The sequence below is a fragment of the Argopecten irradians genome, chromosome 15, assembly GCF_041381155.1.
Source record: "Argopecten irradians isolate NY chromosome 15, Ai_NY, whole genome shotgun sequence".
In the NCBI taxonomy this organism is placed as follows: Eukaryota; Metazoa; Mollusca; class Bivalvia; order Pectinida; family Pectinidae; genus Argopecten; species Argopecten irradians.
Genome location: NC_091148.1, coordinates 15,198,058 through 15,209,874, shown reverse-complemented (window position 1 = coordinate 15,209,874; position 11,817 = coordinate 15,198,058). Strand labels below are relative to the sequence as shown.

General features: G+C 40.0%; 1 protein-coding gene and 1 pseudogene across 1 annotated transcript; one reads left to right on the top strand and one right to left on the bottom strand.

Annotated features, from left to right (window-relative positions):
- Positions 1 to 478: 478 nt before the first annotated feature.
- On the top strand, positions 479 to 7,453 carry LOC138308613 (uncharacterized). Its single transcript, XM_069249656.1, has 2 exons — positions 479 to 668; positions 1,033 to 7,453. The coding sequence occupies exon 2, from the start codon at positions 1,199 to 1,201 to the stop codon at positions 7,451 to 7,453; it is 6,255 nt and encodes a 2,084-aa protein (XP_069105757.1). The 5' UTR covers positions 479 to 668; positions 1,033 to 1,198.
- Positions 7,454 to 10,147: 2,694 nt separating this feature from the next.
- LOC138308612 (uncharacterized) lies at positions 10,148 to 11,333 on the bottom strand (annotated as a pseudogene).
- Between the last annotated feature and the right edge of the window lie 484 nt (positions 11,334 to 11,817).

Below are 11,817 nucleotides of genomic sequence, written 5' to 3'. Positions count from 1 at the left end.
AATGTGGCTCTGCTCTGTCTACGATACCTTCAAGTGAATGCTTCTCCAACTTCACCTGAACACTCAGATACCATTTGATGGATTGTCTTCTTCTCTCCAACTCCGATTTTAACATGTATTTGATCATGTTTCTAGAGTTTTGGAATGATTGCAATAAATCATACTGTTCTCCACGTTTTGGTATATACAGAAATTCTTTGACTAACCCATTGATGGCTTCCTGGTCTACTTCCATGGGCTCTGGTATTGGTGGCGGTGGAGGTGGTGGCTGCAAATCAGGTATGTTCTGTAAAGGTTGTCTCCCTCCCTGTTGTATGTGGAGCGTCTGATGATCTTCCAAGTCTTTTTGTGTGTCGAAATAGGCTGGACAATCGTTACAGCGTATTTTTTTGGCGTTAGGAACGTCAGAGTAATCATCGGCAGGTCTTTTCAAGATTTTGTGAACGCTTCTTCTATGTCTGGTGAAGCAATCTGTACTGTTATCACAGTTAGAATGGTACATATAGCGTGCGGTATAGAGCAAGTCAGAGATTTGAGTAAGAGTTACTCCCCTTGAATCGACAGGTGGCGCTCTCTCCATGCCATTACAGTATGGCCGCCATATACGAAGAAGAAATGTGTGTGTAAACAAAACAATCAAAATTAGCTACCTTAGAAGTATCACCTATGTAAGTTTTTATTGGTATTGTGTAATATAAACACTTATAAAGAGAAATATATCTATCTGTAGAACTATCATTTCAGTTTAATGTAATAATTTCTGATGTGTAGACAATCGTTCGACGCCTCGTGGTATAACTTCTCCGACCACGTGGTTTACATAAAACTTCGTGACAACATAATAGTGTACTACATTGTATATCATTATAATAATTTACTGCATATCTACAGTTAATATGTTCATAATACTCAAATTTCTAGTATTATTTCTTTGTTTATCATTGCTGGAATTACCGTATTTGTCATAATATACTCAGTGTTTACGATATTGGTTTGTAACAAATTGTAAGAATACGTTTGTTTACTTCACAGCTTTTACGATGTCTTGATGGAATAAAGGCAAAATTAACCTGTCAAGCTTCGTTGACTTTCTGTCTAATCGACCAAACGCATCTGGAAAATTGTGGCAGAACAGTAAAAGATAGCACCTTCAACGGTAACTAATCATCCCGAATTGGCCGGACACATTAAAATCAAGATGGCCGACAGCAACACAAGAGTGAAAGAAGATGAGGATGCCAGAACAAGAACAAAAACAGCAAAGGGTAAACAGTACCAGATTGAAATTAAACTGAAGAACAGACTGAGTGGCATCAAGGCTCTCGATAAACTCTCCAGTGACATTGAGATACTTTTGTCCGAATCAAATGATCAAAAGAAAATAAAAGATATGTACTCACTTTGGCTTAACCAGTACGAAGAAATTTTACAGATACATGATGAATTACAATGTTTAATGGAGGAAACAGAAAGCGTCACAGACGGCAATTGGTTCAAGGGAAAGAACTCCATGTATGTTGATCTTAAACATGCAGTTGAAAGGTGGTTTCTGGATAAAAAGGAAATTCCTGCTTTATGTGCGAGCAGGGATAAAAGTGACACTGTTTCTCAAACCAGTTCAAGAACAAGTTCAAGGGCTAGTCAAATTTCAATTGCCAAACTAAAAGAAAGTCAAAGAAAAGTAGAACTTTTGACTAGAAAGGCAGCATTAGAACAACAGTTTGAACTTGAAAAAGAACGCTTAAGATTAAAAATCAAGGAAGAAGAACTACAGATAAACACAGAATTGAACGTTTCAAATGCCAAAGCTAAAGTTCTAGAGGACCTTGAAAACAGTATGGCAGAGGACCAAAGGATAGAAGATGAGATAAGGTTCAGAGGAATGCCATCAATTCCTCCATCTACGGTACCACCTCACATAGCTTCACGTATGACGTCATCACATACACCTCCTACGTCATACATGACACAGCCCAACCCAGTGATGCCAATCACCGCTCAACTTTATTCGCCAACTCCGAACGGAGTTCCCTCCACCGCGCCCTTTCCTTTCCCTCAATTTGCATCATCCGTACCATATATGGAGCCACCAGTCCCACAACGAACCATTCCACATGATCAATTGGTGACACCATCCAAGGGATCTGTTCATTTCATGTCAATGAATCAACCACCTGTCATGACCACATCAATAGCCTCGACACCATACATGAGACCACCGCACTTCGGGATGGAGTCTGGCTTCCCACCGATACCTCAACCTACTGGTCAGACTGTCCTATCTCCTAACGCTAGACCCTTTGTACAATCTGCACCTACTACAACAACCATGGGACAAAACTTTGATGAGCCGGCGTCCGAGTCACTAGCCATTACCAAATATTTGGCCCGGAAGGATCTAAATATGGCAAGATTTACCAGGTTTGACGACGATCCAGCTACCTACACAGCTTGGAAAAATTCATTTCAAGGTATTGTGAAAGAACTGAAGTGCATAAGACCTGTTGAAGAAATAGACTTGCTCATAAAATGGCTTGGACCAAAATCATCACAACAAGTTCTCAGTCTAAGGACTTCAAACTCATATAACCCGGAAGCAGGGTTAACAAGAATTTGGGCGAGATTAGACGAAAGATATGGGGCACCAGAGTTAATCGAGAGTTCCTTAAGAACAAAGATTGCCAAGTTCCAAAGGATAGTTACAAAGGATTACAGCAGACTGTACGACATCTTGGATGTATTGTCAGAGATACAATCCCTCAAGGAGGATCCAAGGTATGAGTCACTTCTCTCATATTATGACTCATCGACAGGGATCAATCCAGTAGTTGCCAAACTTCCACTACACCTGCAGACAAAATGGACAGAAAGGGCAACTAGGTATAAAGTTACTCACAAAGTACCATATCCTCCATTCAGCCATTTTGTGAATTACATTTCTGATATGTCCTCTATGTCGAATGCCCCAAGTTTTAAGTACACTTACGAGGGCCAAGAAGGAATACAGAGAAAGAACTTCCAAACCAAGAAAACAACTACCTTTCAAACTCCTGTAACATCCGAACAGGACAGACCAGCCTGTCCCATCCATACTTATGCTTCTCACAAGCTCAGTGAATGTAAGCAATTTCGACAAAGGCCAATAGAAGAGAGAAAAAATATTCTACGTGAAAACAGAAGGTGTTTCAAATGCTGCGAAGACTCCCACACTGCAAGAGATTGTGATAGGAAAATTAAATGCGACGAGTGTGGCTCTTCTTTTCATGCCACATGTATGCACATAACAAGACCTCCAGCTGAAGGCCACCGAAAAAGCAATGGTAAAGTCCAAAGCAAAGGACAGAGTCAGAAGTCAGTGGAAAAGCACAATTCCAATAGTGAAAGTCCTCAAGCCTGCAATCATCACGACAGGGAGGATGTCAACACAAAATGCACAACTGTATGCGGTAACTTTAGTGGACGGTCATGTGCAAAGGTCATTCTAGTGAAAGTGTTCCCTAAACATCACCCAGAGAACGCAGTCGAGGTATATGCAATATTAGACGACCAAAGCAACCAGAGCCTTGCATCACCAAAACTTTTGGATTCTCTCAATGTTGATAGTGAAGAGGTTAACTACACCCTATCATCTTGTTCGGGAAGTTTCAGAATGTCTGGACGAAGAGCCCTTGGCTATACAGTGGAGTCTATGGATGGTACATATAAAAGGACTTTACCAGCCTTGATTGAATGCCCGGATATACCCGACGACAGATCCGAAATAGCCTCTCCAGATATCATAAAACACTTGCACCATTTGAAGGACATACCTATATTACAATATCGTGCAGATTGTGATATAGGCCTTTTGTTGGGACGAGACATACCGGATGTACACCAGGTGAAAGAGCAGGTCACCGGTCCTAGAAATTCTCCATTTGCCCAGAGATTAGGTCTGGGTTGGGTAATTGTTGGAGATGTTTGCATGGGAAATGTGCACAGACCCACCGGATTTGAAATAAGCACACGGAAGACAACCATACTCCAGAATGGCCGTGGAACAATTTTTGAACCGTGTCAAAACCAACTGTTTGTTAAGGAAGACGCAACGCTGGACAGAAATGATCTTCTTTTCCAGAGAACGAAGGAAGATGACAAAGTTGGCACTTCCGTAGAGGATAGACAGTTCATAGCCATAATGGAGAGGGAGATGTTTCGGAACGAAGAAGGAAACTGGACAGCACCTCTACCATTTCGAGTACCACGTTTGAAGATGCCCAACAATCGCGCCATGGCTTACAAACGTGCGTTGATCTTAGAAAGTTCTCTGAAAAGAAATCCAACTAAAAAAGAACATTTCGTCACATTCATGAGCAAGGTTTTGAGTTCCGGAGCAGCGGAAGTAGCCCCACCCCCAACAGGAGAGTCTTGGTACTTGCCCATATTTGGTGTATATCACCCGCAGAAACCCGACCAGATAAGGGGAGTGTTTGACTCGTCCGCAACGTATGATGGCACATCTTTAAATCAAAGCCTACTTTCGGGACCTAATCTCACAAACGAGCTGTTGGGTATATTACTACGCTTCCGAAAGGACGAAGTCGCATTTGCCGCCGACATTGAACAGATGTTCTATTCATTCTTGGTAAGAGAGGACCACCGCGACTTTCTTAGATTTTTCTGGTACAGGGACAATGACCCTAGCCGGGACATTATCGAATATCGTATGAGGGCGCATGTGTTCGGGAACAGCCCCTCACCTGCCGTGGCGAATTTTGGATTAAAGAAAAGTGTAGAAGGCCAGAATGTCGATCAAGCAGTAAAAGAATTGGTCAATCGCAATTTCTATGTAGATGACGCCCTCGCGTCTGTGCCAAAGGAAGACGAGGCTATAAGTCTCTTGGAGAGAACCCAAGCAGCTCTCAAGGATGGTGGCAATATTAGACTCCATAAAATTGTATCGAACAGGTCTAAGGTCGTTGGGGCCTTCCCATTGGAAGATCTTGGGAAGGAATTAAAGTCCCTCAAGCTAGAGCAGGACCCCTTGCCAACACACCGCAGTTTGGGCCTTGAATGGGACATGAGTACAGACAATTTCATATTCGATATGGAGGTGAAAGCCAGCGATAAACCATTAACAAGACGCAGCATGCTATCAGAGTTAAACAGCATCTACGACCCCCTTGGGTTTGTGGCACCAGTTTCTGTACTAGGAAAAATTCTCATGAGGGATATTACCAAAGGGTACAACTGGGATGATCCTATCAATCCAGCTCTAGAGGAAAAGTGGAACATTTTCAAGGACGCGGTCAAAACGTTGAAAGACCTCCAAATTCCTCGCATGATGATACCTGTATCTCTCAGCACAGCAAACGACATAGAGCTACACATTTTCTCTGATGCCTCAGAAAAAGCTGTTGGTGCCGTTGCCTATCTCAAGGTGGAATCTACGGAAAAGCAGCACACTGGTTTTGTCATGGGAAAAACCAAGTTAGCCCCTTCTCATGGTCACACCATGCCAAGGTTAGAACTTTGCGGAGCCGTGTTAGCTACAGAACTGGCGCACATCATCATCGACAGCTTGGATGTTGAACTGAAAACGGTTCAGTACTACACAGACAGCAAGGTGGTACTGGGCTACATCAACAACAAAACCAGAAGGTTTTATAATTATGTCAGCAACAGAGTGGAACGAATACTTAAATATTCAAGTCCCAAACAATGGAACTACATTTCTACAAAGAACAACCCTGCTGACTGTGGCACTAGAGGTGTATCTTCAGTCGACGAGCTTCAGAAATGGTTGGAGGCACCTAAAATTCTCTGTAAGGAATCAGACGATTTAACACATGTACATGCTGAGGAGTTCCCACTGATTTCTCCTGAAGATGACAAAGAGATCCGAGTTGAAGTTCAGAAAACTGGCATTAAGAACATTTTCTTGGACAACTTCTCAAACAAATTTTCAAACTGGAAACGCTTGGTGAATGTAATAAAACGCATCAAAGAAATGGTCAAGAATTTCAGGAATCGTCGCAAAAAACATGATCCAAACGACGCTACTGAACAAGTCACTCCTAAGTCAGTTGAAAGGCTTCTTCTGTGTATACACCAGCAGGAACACTTTCCTGAAGAAATCGAGTCCTTGAGGACAGGTAGATCAATACCTTCAGCATCAACCATTATCCGACTGTCGCCTATTCTCGACTCGGATGGTTTACTTCGAGTTGGAGGACGCTTGGGACTAAGCTGCTTGCCGATAGGAGAAACGAACCCCATCATCGTGTCGAACAAGTCTCCAATCTCAAAACTTCTTGTAAGGCACTACCATGAGAAAGTAAAACATCAAGGGAGACTATTCACAGAAGGATCTCTCAGAAACCATGGATTATGGATCATCGGTGCAAAGCGATTGATTTCAAGTGTACTTTTCAACTGTGTACCATGCAGGAAACTAAGAGGAAAAACAGAATTTCAGAAGATGGCAGATCTACCATCAGAGAGACTTGTACCAGCACCACCCTTCACCAATGTTGGCATTGACGCGTTCGGGCCCTGGAATGTTGTAACAAGAAAAACTAGAGGAGGCTCGGCAAACTCAAAACGCTGGGCTATTCTTTTCACGTGCCTCGGTACTAGAGCAGTCCATATCGAAGTAGTAGAAGAAATGAGTACTTCTTCGTTCATAAACGCCTTGCGTCGTTTCATTGCCATCAGAGGCAATGTGAAGGAACTACGATCAGATAGAGGAACAAACTTTGTTGGAGCCGCGCACATATTCAAGGACATGAACAAAATGCAAGTTGTGAATGTCGAAGACGAGCCAATGAAGGAATTCTTAAAGAACTCTGATCTTGTTTGGAAGTTCAACCCGCCCCACTCCTCTCATATGGGAGGGGTGTGGGAGAGGATGATAGGTATGGCGAGGAAAATTCTGGACGCCATGTTAATGACAGACAATCTCACATCACGAAACCTCACACATGAGGTTCTGGTAACCTTAATGGCCGAAGTGAGTGCCATTATGAACTCGAGACCAGTGGCAGGGATTTCGACTGACCCGGAAGTACCACATATCATGAGTCCAGCTACTCTTCTAACTCAAAAAACATCATCAGAAGCGATGTATGATTGTGCGGACCTGGACACAAAAGATATGTACAGAGAGCAATGGAAAAGAGTAAAATTGCTCTCCGAAATGTTTTGGAGACGTTGGAAGGATGGCTATCTTCAAAGTCTTCAGACCCGCAGGAAATGGAATCAGGTTACTAGAGACATTAAAGAAGGCGATGTGATCCTCCTCAAGGATAAAAACTACTCAAGGATGGAATGGCCGGTTGGAATCGTGGTGAACGCTATTAAGAGCGACAGTGACGGAAGGGTTCGAAAAGCTGAAGTCAGGATTCGAAAGGATGGGTCGGATGTCCAGTATGTTCGTCCAGTCAACGAGATGGTCATGCTTCTTGAGAACTAAAAACGTGAAACTTGTACTTGCCAAACCATGTAAATGTGAACTGTTAGAAATCTCTAATACTCAGACATTTATTTGCGCTTTATTAAATGGCCAGATGGCCTATATGTGTTTTTCTAGAAACCTTTGTAATGTTAGATTTTCAATTCATTTTTTGGTTAGAATCTTATATTTTAGTGTTAAGAATGTGACCAGTATTATAATGTTCATAGATCGTAAGAATTTGGTTGTCATTAATTGATTGAGAAATAAGCACTTTTTCTAGTCCCAGTTGTATTACTCTAGTCATTTTGTGTGTTTCATTTTTCATACATTTTACTTGTTAAAATTTTCACTTAAATACATTTATTACTTTCTAGTCCTATGATCATAGAGAAATATCAAAAGAGATTTGTCTTCGCTAGTGTATCCTAGTCATGATCCATGTTCTTCAATGACTTTGCATTTTAAAAAAAATGTATTAAGGTAGTATGTTATATTTTTTGACATTGTATTAAGGTGGTATCCTACATTTTGTAGTTTTACTATTGAGAGTTGTTATGTTTTGCCATAATGTGTTTAAACATGATAAGCTATAGTCAATGTTTTGATACTGTTTATATTAAGTGATATGCTAGATATCAGACAGGGAGTGTACTGTTATCACAGTTAGAATGGTACATATAGCGTGCGGTATAGAGCAAGTCAGAGATTTGAGTAAGAGTTACTCCCCTTGAATCGACAGGTGGCGCTCTCTCCATGCCATTACAGTATGGCCGCCATATACGAAGAAGAAATGTGTGTGTAAACAAAACAATCAAAATTAGCTACCTTAGAAGTATCACCTATGTAAGTTTTTATTGGTATTGTGTAATATAAACACTTATAAAGAGAAATATATCTATCTGTAGAACTATCATTTCAGTTTAATGTAATAATTTCTGATGTGTAGACAATCGTTCGACGCCTCGTGGTATAACTTCTCCGACCACGTGGTTTACATAAAACTTCGTGACAACATAATAGTGTACTACATTGTATATCATTATAATAATTTACTGCATATCTCCCGGCTGTAGATTTTCCACAAAAAATTGATTTGCTTGTTAATTTTCCACAGAATTCCATGGAATTCCACACATTTTTGTGGAAATTCTTACGGAATCCATGGAATTCCACAAACGTCTGCGGAACTTTTCCACAAATCTTTATTTCCACACTTTTTCCATAAAATTAATCCACACCTTCGGAAAAATGTTCCATAGATGTGGATTTTTTCCACGGATCTTTTCCACACTTTCAGAAATTAAAGCCACAGTTGTGGATTTTTTCCACAGATGTCCACGTAACTGCAGAAACTCAAAACCAAATGGACAAATTCCATGGAAAGTTTGGACTTAGAGTAATTTCTTCACATTTCTGTAGCTGTGGACTCAGAAAATTGTATGATGTATGATAAAATGACTAAGTCCAAACTTTGCCTAATGGACATGAAATTTTAAAAAAAAATCAGCAATTCTGCGTTTTTGCAAGAAAATATATTAAATGACATATCAAAATTATCAGTAATCTATACTGAATATTAATATACAATTTTCATTTTTTTTAAGTGAACATTGATTATTGTCAACTTTTACATTATTGTTGTGGTTTGAAAGCATGCACATGTTTCCATCCAAGATATTCAACTTCAAGTAAATATGTTGTTACATTGTGAAATAAACATGCAAATTATGACAATCCAGAAGTCTTTTTCTTGTTTTTCCTGTGTTCCCATAAAATCCATTTATACACAACAACTGTTGTAGACCTGTAGTGCTCTATTAATCCCTTTCATTGTTGTTAGGCAACAATGCTGCATAAACTGATGACCTATTCTTCACCACCATCATTGTCTCTAGAAGGTTTTCTGCTGGTATGGCATACAATCTGTCCCTAAGAAAGAGAAAAAAATATCAACCTTTAAAAGCAGAACTTCAGCATTTCTGTATGTAGCAGTAATTTTATATTTATTTTATAACTGTATGCTTTTTTTATGCATTTAACAATTATACGAAGACCTATAGCATTTCAGCCATTCCTTAGATAACAAGTATTTGGCCACAATATATATGATGCTTTTATATAAATAATACAGAATAAAATACTGTTAAATACAACTGCATGCTCACAGCTGTCATTGGAAATTGACTAGAGCCCAACAACCTGAGGCGCTGTATCTTAAAATCAACAGAAAATTTGTTATCAACTACTCCCAGACGTTGTATAATATACCTTGAATTCCTGATTCAGAAGACTTATAATTAGGTTTGAAATATTCAGCTTCAATACAATAAACAAATTTTCTATGAACACTTATATAACTTTTCACTGTTCATGTATATTCTTTTCAAATACACTTACCCTACAGACTCAATTTTCTGCATTTGCGGCATTCGTCGAGGGATAATGGAGCCTGAAAATTCCATGACTCTTCCAATTGCAAACACCTTTCTTGAAGACTTAACCATCACATAGCTCTGAACTTCAAGTAATTGGCACGTTTTGTCTTTCATTTGAACTGGCCTCTCAAGTTTGATGGTGTAAGAGTTCTGTTTCTTCACTCTTAGGCATGACTTACTGTACATCTGAAACCCATTCCTGGCAATTTTTGAAATGTTAATGTAGTCGGCCTCCACATCTGTTCCAACCCTCTCTTTTAGATATTCCTTGACCTCGTCAGGTAATTTTACGGTTGGTGATGAGTTTTTTTACCACTGCACACTGAAAGGCTTCACAATCATTTGTAAATGTCTCTGATCTTGGATCAAGAAGGGACTTCAAGAACTCCTGAACTTTCAATGAGCTAACAATAGATGACTTTGATTCAACACGCCTGAAGGGACCAAAAGATCTGTTTACATACGTTTCCTGTGCCATGTACTGACTGTTTAATTTCTCCGTTGAAGGATTCAAATGGGAAACACGACCAAGCCCATAAGGGGCCCCACTGTTTCACAAGTTTAACAAGATGTGTTAAATTGTGAACATTTAGGCTCATAGCCGAGTCTCCATACAGGATTTGCACCTTTTGTACAAAAGTCAGCAGAAGCAAATCAGCTCTTGTGACGTCATCAGTGGTGATACCTTCTGTGAGAAGCAGGTAAGTTCCTTCGACAAGACAGCTGAAATGAGTTAAATAAACATCTGGAAGGATATTCTGAAGGCAAGGAATGGAATAAAACAAAAGCCAGTTCCTTAGTTCTGATGCCTTCCAGTGATGGTATGTGTCCGACAGTATCCTTGGTAGACGGTGAATCATGTACGGAGGGCGGATTTCCCTTAACATCTGATCAACATCTTTGATTTTCTTTCCAATGTAGAAATCTTGGTTTGAAAATTTGTTGTCAAACCAGTATTGCAGAAATTTCTTGGTTACACCCAAGAGTGTCCCATGCATATAGTCAATAACAATAGAATTTGTCATTGAAAAGTAAGGCAGAAACCAAAGCACACTTTCTCCCATGAATCCTTTAGTCCTGGTGCTTGACTCCTGTGCCTTTGCTGCACTGATCCTTGCCTCCTCATCTGTGCGCAACTTTGGTGATTGGTCTCTCTGCAAGTAAGCTCTGCAATAAGCCTTTCCACTTGGTACCATCTGTCCAGGCTCCATGCAATACAGGCAACCGTTCTCACCATTATGCTGGGTCATATTGGTTACATATGCACGAGCTTGTAGATCCATTGTTGCAACTATAAGCATAGCCTTCACTATGACTTCTTGAGTTTCTTCAGTATTCTCTCCTGTTTGCACAAAGACAGGGATCCCATCAACGTAAAGTTTGATTAGGTCAACAACTAATGGCCTTAAAAACATGTTCATGTTTGGCTTTCCAACTCCTTGCCAAACACCCCAAAGGAGCATGTTTTTGGTACTCGGCGGGAACTCAGGGTTGCCTGCCAGTATAAATAGGTATTAAATAATAGCAACAGAACCCTTTAATTTACAGACTTACAAAAACAAATTTTGTGAAATTGATGATTACTTATTTATAAAACTGCATAAGAATACATTTGTCTATAGTATCACCGTGTCACTGTGAGTTTATGTATTTTGTGGTAATGTACAGTATTGTAATAAATTGTAAGATATATATTTTAATCAGTTTTGATTATCTTTTTAATTAAAGGGAAATGGTACCCCCGGTAACTCTAGATCCGTTGGAAATGAATCTGCTCCAGCTTCGTCATCTGGCTCGCTACCGCCATCGGAACCGGTACCAGCAAAGAAACCGCGTAAAAGCCAAAAAGAAGTAAGTAGTGCAAGTTCATTGATAATAATGTTATATTTCATTTATTCCCCAAACATGAATTGGGAAAGGAATGTAGCATTTAACTATGTCTGCTAT

Excerpts from the sequence above, each read along its gene's own strand:
- LOC138308613 (XM_069249656.1), top strand. The coding sequence starts at position 1,199 with ATGGCCGACAGCAACACAAGAGTGAAAGAAGATGAGGATGCCAGAACA.